A 21126-nucleotide genomic window follows, 5' to 3' on the forward strand; every position below is an offset into this window, starting at 1 on the left:
TAAACTCATTCTAAGTGTGATAACTAAGTCATTTATGAATATTCTTTTAGTTTCCACCACTCAAAATGTTCACTGGCATCAGACTTATCCAAACATATATATATTTTTATTTATTTTTGATAGCCTCTATGGACATTAAAAGCAATATCGTGAATGAAGGATATGCTTAATAACTCCACGGTACATGCTCCAAAAAAAATCCCACACTTGACATGTATGCTTATAATCAAGGCCTGAAGGTATCTCTATGACAACATTCAGTTATAAATACAGTGCCACCTAGCCCTTGAGGCTTATATAAAAAAAAATAAAAAATACCCCACATACGGTATTTTGTACAAAAAATGTACAATCATTCTAAGTGTGATAACTAAGTCATTTATGAATATTCTTTTAGTTTCCACCACTCAAATTGTTCACTGGCTTCACACCGATCCAAACGTATGTACGTTTCCATTTTGTTTTATTCATTTTTGATTGCCCCTTTGGACAATAAAAGTAACATTGTGCAATGAGTACAACGAGCGATGATGTGTATATACACTTTTACAAAAAAATACCAATCAGGGCAACTCATTGCCTAAAAATAAAAAAAGGACGCTGATTTTTGCAGGTCTTAACAATCACCAAAACCCGTTGAGCTTGACACACACACTGGCAAAAAAATATTCTACATGTAAATGTTTATTATGCCATTTTCAAAGAAATTTTGCTTCCAATATGCCAGTACCCCAACGTGCAAGTACCCCAACGTGCAAGGACCCCAATGTGGCCCGGGCTGCGAGGGCCCTTTATAGCTGCTCGCAGCTCTAGTTTTTACTTGAAACAGTATGTCGATCACTATTTTCGTGGTGTAAATTGTCATTCATGAAATCGTTTGTGTCCGGATATACTCCTCTTGCTGTATATCGAAGTCTTCAAGCTAACTTAGCTTGCTAGCTGCTAAAAGATCGGAAGTTTACTACACATTCCTCAGCAGTAATTGTGTTAAATCATTAACTTTTTGTTCAAAAATACTTGAATACTTATGCAACTTATGCGTGAGCCGGCACCTTAACGTGGTGGAGGGGTTTGCGTGTCCCAATGAACCTAGGAGCTATGTTGTCTGGGGCTTTATGCCCCTGGTAGGGTCACCCATGGCAAACAGGTCCTAGGTGAGGGGCCAGACTAAGAACGGCTCAGAAGACCCTTATTATGGAAAATAACTTTGGAGACGCGTTTCCCTTGCCCGGATGCGGGTCACCGGGGCCCCCTTCTGGAGCCAGGCCTGGAGGCGGGGCTCGCTGGCGAGCGCCTGGTGGCCGGGCCTGCACCCATGGGGCCCGGCCGGGCACAGCCCGAAGAGGCAACGTGGGTCCCCCTTCCCACGGGCTCACCACCGGTGGGAGGGGCCAAAGGGGTCGGGTGGAGTGTAGGCTGGGTGGCAGCCAAGGGAGGAGACCTTGGCGGACCAACCCCCGGCTACAGAAGCTGGCTCTTGGGACATGGAACGTCACCTCTCTGGCAGGGAAGGAGCCCGAGCTGGTGTGCGAGGCCGAGAAGTTCCGACTAGACATAGTCGGACTCGCCTCCACACACAGCTTGGGCTCTGGTACCAGTCCTCTTGAGAGGGGTTGGACTCTCTTCCACTCTGGAGTTGCCCACGGTGTGAGGCGCAGAGCAGGTGTGGGCATACTTATTGCCCCCCGGCTCGGCGCCTGTACGTTGGGGTTTACCCCGGTGGACGAGAGGGTAGCCTCCCTCCGCCTTCGGGTGGGGGGACGGGTCCTGACTGTTGTTTGTGCATATGCACCAAACAGCAGCTCAGAGTACCCACCCTTTTTGGAGTCCTTGGAGGGTGTGCTGGAGAGCGCTCCCTCTGGGGACTCCCTCATCCTACTGGGGGACTTCAACGCTCACGTGGGGAATGACAGTGAGACCTGGAGGGGCGTGATTGGGAGGAACGGCCCCCCTGATCGGAACCCGAGCGGTGTTCTGTTATTGGACTTCTGTGCTCATCACGGTTTGTCCATAACGAACACCATGTTCAAGCATAAGGGTGTCCATATGTGCACTTGGCACCAGGACACCCTAGGCCGCAGTTCGATGATCGACTTTGTAGTCGTGTCATCGGATTTGCGGCCGCATGTTCTGGACACTCGGGTGAAGAGAGGGGCGGAGCTGTCAACTGATCACCACCTGGTGGTGTGTTGGCTCCGATGGTGGGGGAAGATGCCAGTCCGACCTGGCAGACCCAAACGTATTGTGAGGGTTTGCTGGGAACGTCTGGCGGAATCCCCTGTCAGAAAGAGTTTCAATGCCCACCTCCGGCAGAGCTTCTCCCTTGTCTCGGGGGAGGCGGGGGACATTGAGTCCGAATGGGCCATGTTCCGCGCCTCCATTGTTGAGGCGGCCGATCGGAGCTGTGGCCGTAAGGTGGCCGGTGCCTGTCGCGGCGGCAATCTTCGAACCCGCTGGTGGACACCAGCGGTAAGGGATGCCGTCAAGCTGAAGAAGGAGTCCTATCGGGCCTTTTTGGCCTGTCGGACTCCGGAGGCAGCTGACAGGTACCGGATGGCCAAGCGGAACGCGGCTTCGGCGGTTGCTGAGGCAAAAACTCGGACATGGGAGGAGTTCGGTGAGGCCATGGAAAACGACTTCCGGACGGCTTCGAGGAAATTCTGGTCCACCATCCGGCGTCTCAGGAGAGGAAAGCAGTGCACCATTAACACTGTGTACAGTGGCGATGGGGTGCTGCTGACCTCGACTCAGGACGTCGTGAAGCGGTGGGGGGAATACTTCGAAGACCTCCTCAATTCCACCAACACGTCTCCTTTTGAGGAAGCAGAGTCTGGGGACTCTGGGGTGGGCTCTCCTATCTCTGGCGTCGAAGTCACTGAGGTGGTTGGAAAGCTCCTCGGTGGCAGGGCCCCGGGGGTGGATGAGATCCGCCCGGAGTTCCTAAAGACTCTGGATGTTGTGGGGCTGTCGTGGTTGACACGTCTCTACAACATCGCGTGGACATCGGGGACAGTGCCTCTGGATTGGCAGACCGGGGTGGTAGTCCCCCTTTTTAAGAAGGGGGACCGGAGGGTGTGTTCCAACTACAGAGGGATCACACTCCTCAGCCTCCCTGGTAAGGTCTATTCAGGGGTGCTGGAGAGGAGGGTCCGTCGGGAGGTCGAATCTCGGATTCAGGAGGAGCAGTGTGGTTTTCGTCCTGGCCGTGGAACAGTGGACCAGCTCTACACCCTCCACAGGATCCTCGAGGGTGCGTGGGAGTTCGCTCAACCAGTCCACATGTGTCTTGTGGATTTGGAGAAGGCGTTCGACCGTGTCCCTCGGGGAGTTCTGTGGGGGGTGCTTCGGGAGTACGGGGTGCCGGGCCCCTTGATACGGGCTGTTCGGTCCCTGTACAACCGTTGCCAGAGTTTGGTCCGCATTGCCGGCAGTAAGTCGGATTCGTTTCCGGTGAGGGTTGGACTCCGCCAAGGTTGCCCTTTGTCACCGATTCTGTTCATAACTTTTATGGACAGAATTTCTAGGCGCAGCCGAGGCGTGGAGGGGTTCCGGTTTGGTGGCCTCAGCATTGCATCGCTGCTCTTTGCAGATGATGTGGTGCTGTTGGCTTCATCAGGCCGGGGCCTTCAGCTCTCACTGGAGCGGTTCGCAGCCGAGTGTGAAGCGGCTGGGATGAGGATCAGCACTTCCAAATCCGAGACCATGGTCCTCAGTCGGAAAAGGGTGGAGTGTCGTCTTCAGGTCGGGGATGAGATCCTGCCCCAAGTGGAGGAGTTCAAGTATCTTGGGGTCTTGTTCACGAGTGAGGGTAGGATGGAGCGGGAGATCAACAGGCGGATCGGTGCAGCGTCTGCAGTGATGCGGACTCTGTATCGGTCCGTCGTGGTAAAGAAAGAGCTGAGCCAAAAGGCAAAGCTCTCGATTTACCGGTCGATCTACGTTCCAACCCTCACCTATGGTCACGAACTGTGGGTCGTGACCGAAAGAACGAGATCCCGGATACAAGCGGCCGAAATGAGTTTCCTCCGCAGGGTGTCCGGGCTCTCCTTTAGAGATAGGGTGAGAAGCTCGGTCATCCGGGAGGGACTCGGAGTCGAGCCGCTGCTCCTCCGCGTTGAGAGGAGCCAGCTGAGGTGGCTCGGGCATCTGGTTCGGATGCCTCCTGGACGCCTCCCTGGGGAGGTGTTCCGGGCATGTCCCACTGGCGGGAGGCCGCGGGGACGACCCAGGACACGCTGGAGAGACTATGTCTCTCGGTTGGCCTGGGAACGCCTCGGGATCCCACCGGAGGAGCTGGTTGAAGTGGCTGGGGAGAGGGAAGTCTGGGTTTCCCTCCTGAAGCTGCAGCCCCCGCGACCCGACCCCGGATAAGCGGAAGAAGATGGATGGATGGATGGATGGACTTATGCAAAAAAAGTATGAATGATTGTTAATAATATAATAATAATATTATTATAATATGGCACATTCATCACGTCTGCCTCAAATTTACAAACAGAGGTTAATGTTATGACCAACTGTATATAAAAAAAAAATAAAAATAAAAAAAAAAGAGAGAAAAACTACCTGATATAAAATGATCTGAGCATATCCTCGTACTTTTTGTGGGTGCAAAGTAGTTGTGTCGTAGTTTTGCTCGCAGTCGCGCTAACCACCGTGCTCGTATTTCACTCCTTACTGTCTTCTGCCTGGTTTAGAATCGATGCCGGCAGCCGGAAGAGTGAACTCCTCTCTCTTTGAGCCATTGCTGGATCCGTTGGCCGCGCACCAGTTTACCATAACTTTGGTCGCTGATTTATCAACTGTTTGACCCATTTTCTAGCTCACACGGATTGTTTTCTAATTCACTCAGATTGACACCCTGCCCTCCACCGCAAGGAGCGCACTTAAACGTGACGTCACACGAGAAGGGTCTATAACAAACAATTGCCGAGGAGAATTTTTTATTTATTTTTTTTCGCCTTCAGTATCAGTGGCTGATACCGGCAGCCTCCATGAGTACCGGATACCTTAAATAAGGCCAGTAAAGGCCTGATACCGATACCTGATATTGGTACTCGTCCATCCCTAAATTCTAGAGATTGCTCACAACCAAAGTGAGATAGAGTACAGTATACACAGAATGGCATGAGAAACATATCGGAATATAATGGGCAATATCTTGGGGGAAAACACCGAACCATTATTAATGCTAACTAAAATTATTGTTAAAAGTATTATGAGAAGAACAAGTTATTGCAAAGGTATTTAGGGAAAACACATTGTTAAAGTGCTTCAGTTCAGGTATTACCAAATCAACGTTGGACAAATGCCAATGAAATGAATGCTACCAACAGCTACGCCACACTTTTATAATTTTACAGCCCCTGGAATGTCATGTTTATAAAATGTGTCTCCCACACGTAAATGCTGACACGTGACAACAGTTCGCGACTTTCCCCCCAACCATAACTTCTCTTAGGATGTCGTGCATAACTAGGTCTTTAGCTTGCTAGCATTGACAGGAGGACACTGGTGTGACTTACCGTGACGACATGAACCTCCGCTGCTGAGCGAAACCGTACATTCCGCAGGCTCGGCATTCTAACTGTGGCCTATACGTTTCGAACCTGCTGTCAGCCGCACTTAATAATCTATGTGCGTGTTTATTGTTGTATTTACTGAAAGTGCTCAGCAGACCTCTACGTAACGCACAGGCCGCCATCTTTGTTGGTGGTGGCACGCTGCTACGCAGTAAGCACGCATGCAAGCACGCACATACGTACGTACGTACTGGGTGCCGATGCTGCATTCAGGGACAAAGAAAATAGTACGAACTGGATAGTATGTTTATTACGAACGTGCCTTACACTGACATGTTTCGACAGCTTTCACTATACGACCTGACGTCTGTAGTTAACTTACTTGTTCAGCTAAGTTTTTAGTCATTAGATCTGTGAAAACACGTACATTTTTTAATTGTACTTATTTAATTTATTTTTAAACTCCAGTAATATAATATTTCATAAAGCAGGGATGGGTCCTGCCCAAACCCATATATGCATTCTTTGTGTAGGATTTTATTTGACAGGGTGTGTGGGGGCCTGAGTATTAAAAAAAATATTGAAGTTTTAAAACACGCGGAAACATGAAGGCAACATAAACGTTCACGTGGATGAGACGTGGTACTTATGAGATTAATTTGACAACCAAAATGAACGTTAATTTCCTCCCCCATAAATATATAAAACAACCTGAAAAACATTATAAAATGATTCTTTGCACTTTTTGAATGTGTAATTTAAAAATTAGTTAATACAAGTGATCATGTGAGCTTTACGTCATAAGGTCACGAGGTAAAACATGGCCGCTTGCATGGAATTATATTGATCTCTTAAATCGCTTTCTAACAAAACAGCTGTATCATTGTTCTACATTCCCTCCGGGTGGGAAAAAACAACAACAACAAACCTGTGTATTTTTCTTCGCTCGATGAAATTATGGCCTCGGCGTTCGTGGTCGGAGATCAGTTTAGAAACAGGGTGTCAGAACTGTTGGAACAGACGGACTCCTCTCTGCCTGATGAGCTGAGGACGCAACTGGGGGCTCTCCTTGAAAAGAAAGGACAAATAACGCTGGCCTTTAGTACAGCCAGACAATTGAAGAAGTACCTTCAGGATGAAGGTAACATCATATCAAGCATGTTTTTTTTTCTTCTTTTATTTCCCCCTCTCTCTGCAAGCTCCACCCCCTACACTGTTGTTTGTGTTCATTTCATTGAAAAACAATGTTTGCTGATTTTCAAGAAAAGAAAGGACAAAAGTATGTTTTTCCGAACTGATGCCCAGGCTTATAATGAATGACTGTACGTAGATTTCTACCTTACCGTTTTAATTGCATTTTTTCCCTCTAGGGCATCCATTCTATTTACATGATTTGTTGGAGGATAGTTCACTGCATCTGCCGGAGGTTGTGAAACCCCCCAGAGTAAGTCCATTATAGTTAATTGAATATGAAATGTTCATATTTAGAAAAAAAAAAAAAAAGAATTCTCTGTTTGAATTTTTCAACTGAGCCAGTCAGAAAATGTTCCTGAAGTCTAGCCTGAAGTTTTTGTTGTTCCAGCAATAAATGAATATGTGATGAAATGTTTCAGCATCTACACAAATTATTTGGTGAATTCTGTCTTTAAAGCAAAAAGTAAGCTGACTGAACATTGAACACAAATGTGATGATTCTCTGTACTTCCAGAACCCTGAGCTGGTTGCACGCTTGGAAATTATTAAAGCCAGACTAGCAAACGAAGAATACAACAAGATGACTCGTAACGTAAACAATCAGGTAAATAATATTGGGATCATGGAAAAGGACAGGATTTACATTATGCATTTCATATATTTTACCCTAGCACAGAGATGGGCAACTGGTGGACCATATGGGGGCCTCGTCCACGCTCTAAGTGGGCCCTGGATTATTGAATATATATAAAAATATTAATAATTTAAAATAATAAATAAATGCAATGTATACATCAAGCATTTTGGCCACAATCATCTGTTAGTGGTTTAGTTTAATCCACCAGTTGAAACTGAGAAATTTGAAATTTGATTTAATATGTAATATTAGGGGTGGGCGATATGGTAAAAATGTCATATCATGATTCTTTAAAAATAAATTCACGATCTCGATTTTATCACGATTCTTTTTTAAAATGTATATAAAACTCTAAAAGAAAAAAAAAACAGACATCTTAAGCCAACTAAGCTTTCTGAACAGGTTTCAATTGAAATAGTGGAATTATTTATTTATTTATTTTTTATTCAAATAGTGCAATGAATGTAAACATAAATGGTAATGAACAGCCTTGGTTACTTTAGTTACAGTGCCAACGGTGTATGAACAGCGCTTAACACAGAATTGGAAAGTAGAAAACACTGTTTACGACAGCGTTTCCTCGTCCGCGACTCGGCGTAGTTTACAAATTCTCGTAGATGCGCGTGTGGGCAATGTGGATTGTGGACGTGTTGCGGCGCGGGGAGAGTTGCGTACCCGTCGGCTGTTGGTTCCGAGGTGGCCGCGCTGACACCGGCGGGGAAGCGTCCCCGTGCCGGCCGTCGCCGCAGGCCAGGGGGGAGCGCAAATCGAGCCGGCCGGCCCGGTCACCTCCCCGCGACCCCGGGCCACCGCGGTCGGAACTGCGGTTGCGCGCGCCCTCGCCCTCTCATTCGAACGTCATTTGCTTTGGGGAGTCGTGCGGAACCTCACGGATGCTTCGGGCTCCAGGTGGAGGAGTGGACACATCAGCATTAGCATGCTTACTTAGCATCACGGATGCATCAAGCATAAACCAAGCTTGAGCCCGCATAAAGTTGAACTGTATAAAATGTGCCCTACAGACGATCTTGTCGAGCTTTTTCTACATCATACATGCTCCACCATTGCCTACATGAGTGAGTACAAAGAGCCCTGACTTATATGGCGTTAGATTTGTGCCACAATTCCGTGCGTAACAAAATGTGTTTCGTACGTACAAAATGTGTTTTGTACGTACCAAAAATGTGTTTCGTACGTACAAAATGTGTTTCGTACGTACCAAAAATGTGTTTCGTACGTACAAAATGTGTTTCGTGCGTACAAAACAGTCCTCGCGCACGCTTGCTTCGTCTCTCCTCAACACGTACGAAACTTTGATTTACGCTTGCGATGCAAGGTTCGAGGCGTGATATTTGTGCCACAATTCTTAACCAATCAGGAGTCGGACAGGAAAGCAAATCCTGATTGGCTGTTTAATATCCAATCAGGCAGAACTTTGACAACGTGTCGTCACGCCGCGTTGCATCATGGGCGCTTCTTCGATTTTTTTTTTTTTTTTTTTTAATCAAGCACTCGGTCCTTTCCTGTTTGACTTTTTGTCTGTATTTCTGCTGATTTGTATTTACCATTTTTGTCTGTATTTCTGCTGATTTGTATTTACCAGTGTTGCCGGTAACGCAACGCGTTACTCAAAAAAGTTGCTTTCTAAAGTAACTAATAGTCTAACGCGTTACTTTATTCCACAAAGTAGTCTGATTAAAGTTACTGTCCATAGAATCAATGCATTACTCCACATTTTCATGAAGAAGGCAAACTATCTCACTGTTGTAACAGTCACAAACAACTACTGCTAACTACGAAGATGAGGCAGAAGTCATTGATCACCACACTGAATTCAGCCATGGTCTGGTCATGAATGGTTTGCACATTCAAAACAAAAGTGATGATACTTTTACTACTAGTTTTATTAACCAACAGGCACACAACACAACAAAAAAAGTGTGCATTATGGACCATAAAAGTGGTAAAAAAAATAATTTATTTCCATCCTCAACTGGTCCGTGAAGCATTATGGGATGAGGTCGTCTCCGCCCTCTCGCCAGGGGGAGTGACGTCAGACAAGTTACGTTTTCAGTAGGGGAGGAACAAAAAAACGATTCGACCGAACCATCGTTCGTCAAGGGGAGCTAAACGACCGTATCGGTTGCGAGTGAGGCTTTATGGTTTTCATAACAATAGCAAGAGTTCTGCGCCGTGCTCTACTTGTTTTGTTTACATTTCAGTAGCATCACCATTCAAGCTACTTCCGTGTTTCCGTGCTCGCGACACGGCGCGCGCGCGCGCAACGAGTGACAACATACAAATGGAGACAGTTAGCAGAAGCCGGTGCCGTACATCTCGGTATTTCCCATGGCTAGCGAGTCCTCTCGGTGCACTTGTATGTCTCGGGCCGGCGTTGGTACTGCGCGCGAGCCAAAAAGAATAACTCCCGTGACGATCCAATGCATGGATTCAAACGACACAGGTATGTCCCACAGCCAACACACCAGCTAAGCTAAAAGCACACTGCAAGTATCTAATTTCTCAGTTTGTGGCTCCCTGTCAATGTCTACAACTAGCATGAGCAGCAGATAGGAGAACTGAGACGTGCCCGCGATTACGACAGCCCAAAAAACAAAATATAAACAGTAGTGATTCTGTGGTCATCATCGTGTCTCAGATTAAAAAAACAAAAAAAGATGTCATACATTAACCAAAAATGAAAGTGATGACAAAAGAAAAAAAAATTCTTAAAAACAAAAATTGTTGATTAAAAAGGGAAATGAACTTTTGGAAATATTTTTGCATATATTAAGTGGTTAAAATGTGTTTGATAGATTTATTGTTCCATAAGGTGGCTTCATATTTCTTTTGGCTGGACGGTAGGTTTATTTCATGTCTTAAATTTATGTTTCTGAAATACTTCACAATGTGCAAATATTCTGTTTAATTGTGTTGGTGTCTGTCTAAAGGTTAAATATTTATATTTAACATTAAATTATCAACCTTTTGTTTTCCTGATCCTTATTTTGAAGAGAAAAAACAAACAAACCAAAAAACAATTATAACTGTCAATAACTACTAATAAATATTTAAACTGATACATGTGTACACACTGGAATAGCGGAACAAACAAACAATAGAGGAATTTAGGGGATTTTCATTTTCAACCTGGATAGATTTTTATTTTTTGTTTTATAAAAAGTATTTACGTTACAAGAAGTCAAGAGAGACTGCCTATTTTGTTTTTCATAAAAAAAAACCTTTATTTTCATGTTAAAAATGCACTTTTAATAAAGTATTTGGAACTCCGTTTCTACTGCATTATTTTTATGTTGAGATGGTGTTATCGGCAGCTGCTGAAAGTAACTAAAAAAGTAACTTTTAATCTAACTTAGTTACTTTTAAAATCAAGTAATCAGTAACGCAATTTAGTTACTTTTAAAACCAAGTAATCAGTAAAGTAACTAAGTTACTTTTTCAAGGTAACTGTGGCAACACTGGTATTTACTTAATCGAAGTTTTGTTATGTTACGGGATGAATCAGCTCCTAACTGCTTTCCTGCTTAGCGGAAGAAGGAGGGAAAACAAGTTTTAGCGCTCATGGTGATGTTGGATGACGGCATAAAATAGAAGAAGAAAAAAGAGAAGAGGCTAACCTGCTACTTACGTTTTCATTATGGTAAGTTACAAAATACTGTACTGTATTTAAGTCAGTAAATCCTATAGTTTTGTCCTCTTTTGATCGTGCTACTATCATTACAATCTTAAACAATGCATGCCATCATGAGTGGCGTTGTATAAGAAGTAGAAAAGAAAATGTTAGACCATCCATTTTTCTTTAGTAATTAGTGCCTGGTACCACTGAAGGTATATCGTGAATAATAGAAAACATTGAATACCTAAGAGCACTGTGTTTGGCAGTCCAATGCCATAGTTATTGACGTAAGAATTGAATTCATTTTGGTTACAAGACAACCATACAACATGACTAGCAGCTGTTGAAATAAACATGTTTGCCCAAAATAATTGTTTTACTAATGTGAGAAACATGGTTGATCTTGTCATTTTTCCATAACAACAGATAGACAATTAAAAATCTGAGCGCTAACCTTGGGTTTTGTTTTTATTACCAGGCAACAAAGATGACAAAGGACCCAGAATGCACCTGATGACACCACAACAGAAGTGTCAAAAACACCACGAGAAGCAGAAGATGAAGAAGTGGAGTGGAAAAAATATTGATATCGCGCTACTGGCCCATGCAATATGCATATAACAGACATGCAATAAGTTTCATATGGAATTTTTTGCTTTTATCTGAATTTGACCAGTCAGCCACTTGCTAAAATGTGCACCACCATCCACTAGTTGCACATTATTGAAGTCATTACAATTAAATAACTCTGAATACATTTTACTGCATGAGAAATATAATTTGTTCATTAGATAATAAAATCATCATCAGTCATTTCTTTAGATCCATATTAAATATTGCAATATCTATTGCTATATTCAGCAAAATCGCGTATTGCATGATTTTCCAATTTTGTGCAGCCCTAATTCCTGACGTTTTTGAGCCAGCTGATGAGACCAATTTGACTTAGTCATTAAAATGTCTGTAGGAAGAGTCAGAACGTGAAGCTTGACATTAACATTGGACATTAACATTGGACTATCATAATTTGAAGTTCGAATAGTTGTAATGGCCTGTTTTGCAGCATACCAAATCAAACATTTTTAAAATATTTTTTCTCCTGTAAGTTGTCGACACTTTTACTGAACTTATTTAAATGTGTCTTGCAAACAGTATCATTGACAATTAGAAAAATAAAAAGTGTCACACACACTGTATTCGGAACAACCTGTAAACAATAACCAAAATACTATTGCAGGTACAGTGCCAATGCAGTACATGACACATTTATGGTTTCAAGATTAAAGTGCGGAAGTGCACACACTGCACATTTGCCCATCATTGACCAAGAAGACCTCAGAGTACTGTACTCACGATGATGTATTGAGAATGCAAGACCCAAGAGGTTCCACAGATGAAAATATATTACACATTGTATTTGTAATTGACACTTAATGATGCATTATCGATCAACAAACAGCAAACTGTACATTTTGTTTTTAAATCAAATGAATCGTCCTCAGTTACAGTGCATCTTTGCAGTTTTTATTTCAAGTTTTACACACAGTAGGCATGGTAGACTGCTATTGTGGAGCCATCCATCGCCGTCCCATCCATCTCAGCTGTACTCTCTATCCTTAGACATCTTATTGATGACTGTGACCCGGATATAGAAACGATGCGCAATCTGGATTGGTTTACCTGGTAAATTGGAAACAAACAAAAGCTCAAGGTTATTAATTGTAAAACGTGAAACAATCATATCCATCCATCTTCATGTAGTTATGGGAAAACAATGTGACCATCCATGTTTCTACAGTTTCTTGTTCATGTTAAATGTCTAGTACAACTAAGGGTAACCACTTCATAACCTCTGCAGCTATAATGTGATGCTCTTTTGAGGGAGAACAGTCAGAAGACCTTTGCAATAATCAAGTCTACTGGAAATAAAAGCATGAGTCAGGTTCTTCTGGTATGGAGCATGCAACCCTTCTGTCGAAGTCTTTTAGGTGGTAAAAGGCTGCTTTAGTGATTTGTTTGAGATGGCATTTATGTGCACAAGTATACAGGTAATGACAACAAAATTAACTCGTGAATTTAATTCAAGAGCTGATATCTCGTAATTTTCCACGATTTTCTAATCAATATCACTAACGTACTTAAAAATCAGTAACTATGGCATTGTGTTAACAGTGCTTTTGGACGTTCCATGTTTTTTTCTGTCTGTTAGTACACGATATACATTTGGTGGCACACTAAAAATGCATAAGAAAATAAAGAAAGGGGGTGGCGATTTTTTTTTCTTCATCATAACTATGCCCATCCATTGCCAATGTCGTGTATGTAACTATTACATACAATTTTGATTGTCTTGGAAGCCTGTGTGTGATAGTGGCCAAGTTAAAAGATGCTACTTTTATGCTACTTACCGTTATGAAAATGTTAAAAGTAGTCTTCGATTCGGAAGTTAGCGTCCCCCCCATCGGTCATCCAACGGTCCCATGAGGGCTAAAACTTGTCTTCCGCTAAGCAGGAAAGCAGTTGGGAGCTGCTTCACCCCGTAATATAACAAAACTTTTGTTAAGTAAATAAAAGTCAGCAGAAATGCAGATAAAATACAGACAGGAAAGCACCGAGTGCTAGTAAACAAAACAAAAACAAAAAAATCGAAGAAGCGCCCATGATGCAACGCGGCGTGACGACACGTTGTCAAAGTTCTGCCTGATTGGATATTAAACAGCCAATCAGGATTTGCTCTCCTGTCCGACTCCTGATTGGTTAAGAATTGTGGCACAAATATTACGCCTCGACCCTTGCATCGCAAGCGTAAATCAAAGTTTCGTACGTGATGAGAGAGACGTAGCAAGCGTGCGCGAGGACTGTTTTGTACGCACGAAACACATTTTGTACATACGAAACACATTTTTGGTACGTACGAAACACATTTTGTACGTACGAAACACATTTTTGGTAGTACGAAACACATTTTGTACGTACGAAACACATTTTGTTACGCACGGAATTGTGGCACAAATCTAACGCCATAGACTTAACTGCAACTGCACCTGTGAGCTTGTATCTTCCTTTCAGTGGGGTGAACACTCCACAGTTACTTGCGGGTGGGGAAGGGTAGAAATTTAGTGTCCATACAAAACACTAGATTAGCTCATGTGCTCTGTGAGCAAATGCGAAGCAACTCATCACAGGGCAGCCATCTTGGGAAAGGGCTGTTAGATTATACGTAACGTTTCATTCAATGGAGCACGGACTTTGAAACAGTTTCAAATTGATCAACTAACAAATTCTCAACCGGTTTTCATTTTTGTTGTTAGTTACGTTACAAGAGATGACACAAACAACTATGTCGTGTTTTTGCAACAAAACAAAACCCTGCAATTTAAAAATTCAGCCTGAATTTTAGCCACATTGTGTAGTGTTGTGTTAGCAACTTAGCAAGCGTATGACACAATTGGGATGGAAATTGAAAAAGAAAAAAACAATGAGTCCGGCTCGCGTACAGCCCGAACTCCAACTGGGACTCCAAGAAAAGTGAAAAAAAAACTCGAGTTTCTTTGAGTGCACGTGGACCATGCACAGGATTGACACAGAGGCTGCAGTTATGCTTTATGCCAGAGGTGGCAGTCATCTCTTGCACCTTTCAGTGTAAATTAAATTTACTACCTTTTTCTTAAAATTTTGCCCCCCGCCCCCAATTATTTTACACCTAGATGGAACCCACCTTTCATGTGTTACACAAATCCACTATTTCATCACTGTAAACTCATGCCTAATGATTATATTTCTACTCTTGTGCAGGAAATGAACCGCAATGGAACACTGGCAGATTTTGGCCAGCAAGGTTGGTGTGTTGTACAGTTCACATCACTTAAGGCAGTGTTTCTCAACCCTGGTCCTGAGGGCACACTATCCAGCCTGGTTTCCATGTGTCCCGATTCCAACGCAGGTGAGGATCGTTATCAGGTTTCTTCAGAGCTTGCTGACGAGCTGTCATTGGAATCACCTGCATGGAAAACAGGCCAACCCCGAGGACTAGGGTTGAGAAATACTGACCTATATTGGACATATTGTGCAAAAATTCACTTTGTAATTGCTTGCACTGAGGAGGGTCTCTGTTTTCAAGAGATTCCTGTCGCATAGTGTTTTGAGCTTACAAATGTAATACTATACTTATGTACTTTGTGCAGCTGCATAAGAATACATGGCCCGAGAAGGGTAGCGGCCCATTTCATGATTTTCATTTGAATGTTTTACATTTATGGAATAGAAAGAAGTGTTATAGAAAGCATGTCACCAAACATTGTTCACAGAGGTGGGCAATCACCAGTCGTTAGTCAGCTGCCATCAGTATTTCAGGCTGGCTGGCCCACTCCACCGGCGGCAAGCAGAGACGCTGCCAAATAAAGAAAAGAAAAAAAGTGTTGTGTATATATAATGACATTGTCCCATATTGTTTTTATTCCAACAATCACCACCACACTATGTGTTTTTATTATGTTTTTCTGTATTCGTCCGTGTGCCTGCTCGTGTGGCGCTTGCCTGTAGGCGTGTCCTCAAAAAATCGAGACGGCAATGTATAGTTGCGGGCCTTCTGATGATACATGTATCGATATGCAGGTGTCAGAATTGATATTTCTCATTAACTTAAATAGGCAGTTAACCCCAATTTCAACTTTTGCCGAATTTCACCATTAAAGTCAATATTTACATCAAAATAATTTGCATAAGACATGTAAAATACATTAAATTACGTTAAAAAAAATAATAAAATAAAATAGGATGCTGTACTTACCATTACTGCTTAGAGGTGGACGGAAAAGAAATGGGAAGGCTGATGTGGGGGGAAAAAAAAAAAAAAAAAAAAAAAAAAGCCAAAGATACTCCCACAAGTGCACAAGCGCTAGCACTAGCTAAAGGCTATATGGTGGACGAGGGGAAAACACTGCAGGCTATATTGCGGATGAGGAGACAAAATGGCGGACTGGGCGTAGCCATTGTAAAGTCAAATCACCTTAGGTCGAGTGCGCCTTAAAGTCAAGGTTTCCCTGTATTTTGTTTAAAAATGATATAGAATGTGTTGCATAAAAAAAGTGTTGTTTTATTATTTCTTATTATTACTATTTTTACTGTAATTTTATTACTATGATATTTTCATTAAGTTTCCCAGTGTGTCTGTGAAAGCTGCTCCTTGCTCTGCAGTATGTGCACATTTAGTCCAGGCATCCCGCTTGCTGGTAACCCAAAAGAGCTGCTCACAAAAACATTTTTGCCATTCAGCATAATAAACATATCAATGCACATTTTTTTTTTTTTTTTTCTGTTTTCTGAAGTGCGATCAGCCAAAGCCGTGGTTTTGACTGTTTTCAACTTCCTGGTGACAGTTGTTGCTACGTTTGCCTGCTCCTATATGGGCAGTCAGTACCTATTCACAGAAACCCCAGCGGTAAGAATTTGTCTTGTTCTGCATTCATCTACTACTGCAATCTATGATTTTTCTGTAATAAAATAAATAGCCTGTTAATGCTGACTTATTTTTATTTTTTTTTTGTTCCCAGCGAGTGATATCTGCTGTGATCGCAACATCTGTAGTGGGGCTAGCTGAGCTGTACGTTCTGGTGCGGACCATGGAGGGGGAACTCGGGGAACCCTAGCAGTAAACAAGGGAACTACACCAAAGTCAGGAAAGAAAAGATCTATTTAACAGCAGCCTTTTATTTTAATAAGGTCAAATTGTATAAGCGTTGTTGACGCTCACAGAGCATTCATCATTTAAACATGTCAATATCTTTGGAATTTTATTTTTGGATTTAATTGAAAACTGGACCAAAACATAAAAAAAAAAATCTAAATGGTATAAAAGGAGCAGTAATGGTTACTGTATTTCATTTTGGTCCAGTGTTATGAGAAATAAACCCATAATACAATTATAAATAGTTGAAGCCATGAATATACCACAATATCATAGGGATGTAACGATAAGTGCAATATCGTGATATTGTGATATTAAAACTGCCACAATATCGTCATGTTCACGATATTTAAATGCAACACATCTGTTAAAAAAAAAAAAAAAGTCAGGTTGATTTCCATTTCTGCAGTTCTAGCACCCTCTGGTGGCTAGTTTTTTTTAGTACAATTAAATTATCAGGGATGTTTTTGTCCTTCTAAGCTGAAAATCTGCACTAATTGTCAGATGAAGTTATAAAGTAAATATGTGGAGAAACTCATTGTGTGCATGCATTAACAACATCCATCCATCCATTTTCTTGACCGCTTATTCCTCACAAGGGTCGCGGGGGGTGCTGGCGCCTATCTCAGCTGGCTCTGGGAAGTAGGCGGGGGACACCCTATACATGCATGTCTTTGGAATGTGGGAGGAGACCGGAGTACCTGGAGAAGACCCACGCGGGCACTGGGAGAACATGCAAACTCCACCCAGGAAGGCCGGAGCCTGGACTCGAACCGGAGTCCTCAGAACTGGGAAGCGGACGTGCCGCCACATTAACAACACAACAATAATAATAAAAAACATAATAATATAATGCAGTTATGTACAAAAGCACAATATTGTGCTTTTTTTTAAGTATGAGCTTGTTTTTTTTTTTTTTTTTACAATATTGTTACCTTATTTAAATATCGCTAACCTCCCCACAATATCGTGATAATTATCGTATCGTGAGCTTCATATCGTGATATCGTATCGTGACGTTTGGATATCATTACATCCCTACAATATCACGGCATGTCAAACCCATTATACTTCCAAATAAATGACTTGGAGATGCTTTGGTTTTTCACTAGCAACTCAGCAGAGCATCATTATACACACATGGCGATGACTCTCCATAACTTAACTTCTGCTAACAATCCCAGCTAAATTTAGCTCCTCCCACATATATAAAGTCCTTCAGTCAAGATGTATCTCTTTGACATACGTTCTCGACAGCAATTACTACTTAGCTATTAGCCAGGGCTAATATAGCACAATCTTAAAAATATGTCTGTGATTAAAAATATGTATGAAAAAAAAGTACAACAAAAATATTTAAATCGGGTATAAGTCAGTACAAATGTAGAAAATAGTGCAATGATACATGCCTGTGTAAGCTTTGTGCTGATTTATGAACATGTTGGCTTTGAACTCAATGCACAATGCTGTTGGCACATGTACACACATAAAAGTGCAGTTGTTTATGCTGTATGTGCACGTTTAAATGTTGTTCTCATAAGTTTTTTACTTCCTACTCCCTTTTGAACATGTAAACTATGTTTAACAATGACTATGTATGTAAAAAAAAAATGTTCCTTTTCTTTTACATCTTATTTTGAAGTACAATATTTCTGTTACTGTTATATATGTTCAATAAACAAACAAAATGGCATCTTGTGGCATTTTAGGGTATTACCAAAGGAGCACAATAACCACAATTTGTGAATTCAGGAATTGTGAATCGCAAAAAGGTGAGGTTCACTGTACAGCAGGCATTTTATAGATATTGTACTCAGTATCTATAAAATGTCTGCTCTGTTTAATGCCTCCTACATTCATTTTACACCAGCTGTGATTATTCAATGCTTTTTTAGTCATTCTTCACACTTGTTATGATTCATTTTTAAATTATGTTTTCTGTTGTTGTTTTTTAACAACTATATGTTTTCTCTTTTCCCAGAAACCAAAATATTTAATTTAAATGAATAAATCCCAATAAAATCAAAACCTGTGATTGTCCTTTGTTTCTGCTCTGTCATATTCATATTAATAAAATCATGCATTCTTATACTGTATCTGTTTTTTTTTGTTTTTGTTTTTTTTGTAGTTTTACAACTGGTTGCTTATTTATCAATCTTTCCTAGTTTAAAGTGTTAATATTTGCAGAATGTGTTGACTCTGGTTGAATAACGGTGATAGCAATTGACCGAGTTTCATCAAGGGAAAAAAGGTTATCTATTTACCCATTACCAATGTCATATACTATTATGTTAGATCATTTTTATTATTGTACTTTCCATTTGTTATAAGTATCTTTCAACCAAAATCCTTTTCCATGTCATGTTTATTTTGTCAGCTCTAATTTCCCCCCCCCCCCCCAGTAAAGGGCCGTATAAAGTTAAACAGTACAATGAGAACACTTCTCAAGCTATTGCTATTGGCTACATCTGTTAATCACGTAATAAATAGCAATAATAATACAAAAGTCCTTGAATCACCACTGCTAGTGAGTTTGGTGGGTCAGAAAAAAAAAAAAAAAAAATCAGTACCAAGCAACAACTGTTGAGAACCAGACCAAAATAGTTACGTGCACCTCTGACCTTGTGTATTTTTTTTTAATAGCATTAAAATAGTCAGAACATGGTTTGTAACACACTGTTGTATATATGTTATACATTCACAAGAATGTATATTTTGTTTTTTTAATATTAAAACTTTGACCACTGGCAGTTTATTGTTGACAAATGCTGTTCATTTGTATTTATGAGCTTAACCAGGTTCACCTGGTCAAGTATATTCACACAATTCTGTTTATTTTCACCCGTCCCAAATATTTAAACTGGTTGACAAGCCGTCGGTGCATGTTTCATGTCAGATGTCACAAACAACACATTCAAAAAGATTACTGTCCATGATCAACAATTTAAAAACAGTTCAAACAAGACTCAGATGATCAGTTTTCCCTGATCCCTTCTTGAGATATAAATTCTTTTTTTTTTTTTTGCCATATTTTTTTTTATGATGGTGTCCCCTTGTTTGGTCCTATCGCATAAATGGGAGGATTAAAAGATGTAACTACATCTGGAGGGGAAAAAGAATTTTCCTGAATTCTGAGATTTGACACCCGGATTAAAGGTTTATTGAAAGATTATTTGGTATTAAATATGATTGTGATATGCAGAGATCACTGTCCACTGCACGACTGTCTTGTCCGTCCGTCATATTCGTGTATGTATTATACTTCTCATGTAATATTCCAAAACTTAAATCCAAGCATAATTACAGGACCTGTAAGCTGATAGACCCCAAAGCTTTGGCTTTAATTTTCATTAGTTTATTCCGCCTGCCTACTGTATTATAACCCTCATGATACTTACAGAGTACAGAGATTTGGAAAACAACTATTCCTTTTGTGGTATCCCGACTCAAGGAATGATTTTAATCAGTATGTTTTGAAATAATTCTCAGAGGGCTGCAGCATATAGTTACACGGTACAGTTCATCTTAGATCATAAGAGGTGACTGCTGTGAAAACAATATTCTGTATAGCTTTGATTCCACAGTGGGGCGTGGGGGGAACAAGGCAAGACAAACTGACAGCAGCAACGGCAACAAACAAACAGCTACAAACAAACAATGGACCAACAAGAACTGAACCAAAGACAGGAGACCAAATACACTAACACTGACATGACGAGACACACCTGGGCAAGGCACAAGTGGCAGGGGGCACTGATTGGTTGACACACGAGGAAGGTTAGGCAAACACAGGTGGATCACATAAAGCTTGACGAGACAAGGGAAGGACACAGGCACAACATAACAAAACACAGATGACACAGACAAAGGATACTAACACCCAAAACTAAACAAAAAACAACCCAACAGAACCGAAATATGACAGCTTCCAGACAACCCACAAAGTCTGGGAAAAAAAAAAAAAGTCCAAAAAGAGAGGCAGTCTGGGGACTTAATCATTCTGAGTAGATGTGTGTGGCCCCCAACGAACACTGAAGTGAAAGCTTATTACATGCAATGGCACGTTTTTCAGCCTGCAGCAGACAATTTTCTTATATATATATATATATATATATATATATATATATATATATACATATATATATATATTGAGAGAGAGAGAGAGAGAGAGAGAGAGAGAGAGACGAGAAACAACGAGAATGCATCGAGAATCACGAGACGCCAAGCCCCCTTGGGCTGTGGAGATGCACAGAGGAACAGAGGTAATAATCCGACAAACACACACTTCTCGGTTTGGCTTAAATAGAGAATGAATTGATCGGACTGGCTGTGGCTAGACATTTGAGTAACAGGACTGACATGGAATTATCTGATTGGCTGTTGACCAAGTAAAGAGATTAAAGATTCTTGACATCACATATCTCCTGACAACACCTAGCTTAAAACCAGT

General features: G+C 41.6%; 2 protein-coding genes across 4 annotated transcripts in view; one reads left to right on the forward strand and one right to left on the reverse strand.

The window, feature by feature from the left end:
- poldip2 (polymerase (DNA-directed), delta interacting protein 2) overlaps window positions 1-5764 on the reverse strand; it is a 46413-nt gene extending 40649 nt beyond the window's left edge. The window contains exon 1 of one of the 2 annotated variants that reach the window (XM_077541125.1): window positions 5526-5764. In XM_077541125.1, coding sequence (XP_077397251.1) covers window positions 5526-5704 — 179 coding nt within the window. In that variant the 5' untranslated portion in view covers window positions 5705-5764. The remainder of the gene's footprint in view (window positions 1-5525) is intronic. The other variant, XM_077541127.1, reaches the window with a different exon arrangement.
- A 522-nt stretch (window positions 5765-6286) lies between these two features.
- vma12 (vacuolar ATPase assembly factor VMA12) lies at window positions 6287-18772 on the forward strand. Of its 2 annotated transcripts, none has more exons than XM_077541128.1 (6): window positions 6287-6663; window positions 6893-6966; window positions 7231-7320; window positions 14786-14933; window positions 16318-16430; window positions 16543-18772. In XM_077541128.1, the coding sequence occupies exons 1-6, from the start codon at window positions 6480-6482 to the stop codon at window positions 16636-16638; spliced, it is 705 nt and encodes a 234-aa protein (XP_077397254.1). In that variant the 5' UTR covers window positions 6287-6479; the 3' UTR covers window positions 16639-18772. The 2 variants fall into 2 exon arrangements, with proteins under 2 accessions (XP_077397254.1, XP_077397255.1); XM_077541129.1 differs by having other exon boundaries at window positions 6296-6663; window positions 14786-14828.
- Window positions 18773-21126: the final 2354 nt, after the last annotated feature.

This window comes from Festucalex cinctus, chromosome 13 (genome assembly GCF_051991245.1).
Source record: "Festucalex cinctus isolate MCC-2025b chromosome 13, RoL_Fcin_1.0, whole genome shotgun sequence".
Lineage (NCBI taxonomy): Eukaryota > Metazoa > Chordata > Actinopteri > Syngnathiformes > Syngnathidae > Festucalex > Festucalex cinctus.

Bases quoted from the DNA above. Each gene is read 5' to 3' on its own strand.
- vma12 (XM_077541128.1), top strand. From the start codon at position 6,480: ATGGCCTCGGCGTTCGTGGTCGGAGATCAGTTTAGAAACAGGGTGTCA. The intron at 7,321-14,785 runs GTAAATAATATT...ACTCTTGTGCAG, and splicing joins CTCGTAACGTAAACAATCAG to GAAATGAACCGCAATGGAAC. The intron at 14,934-16,317 runs GTGAGGATCGTT...TGTTTTCTGAAG, and splicing joins GTGTCCCGATTCCAACGCAG to TGCGATCAGCCAAAGCCGTG.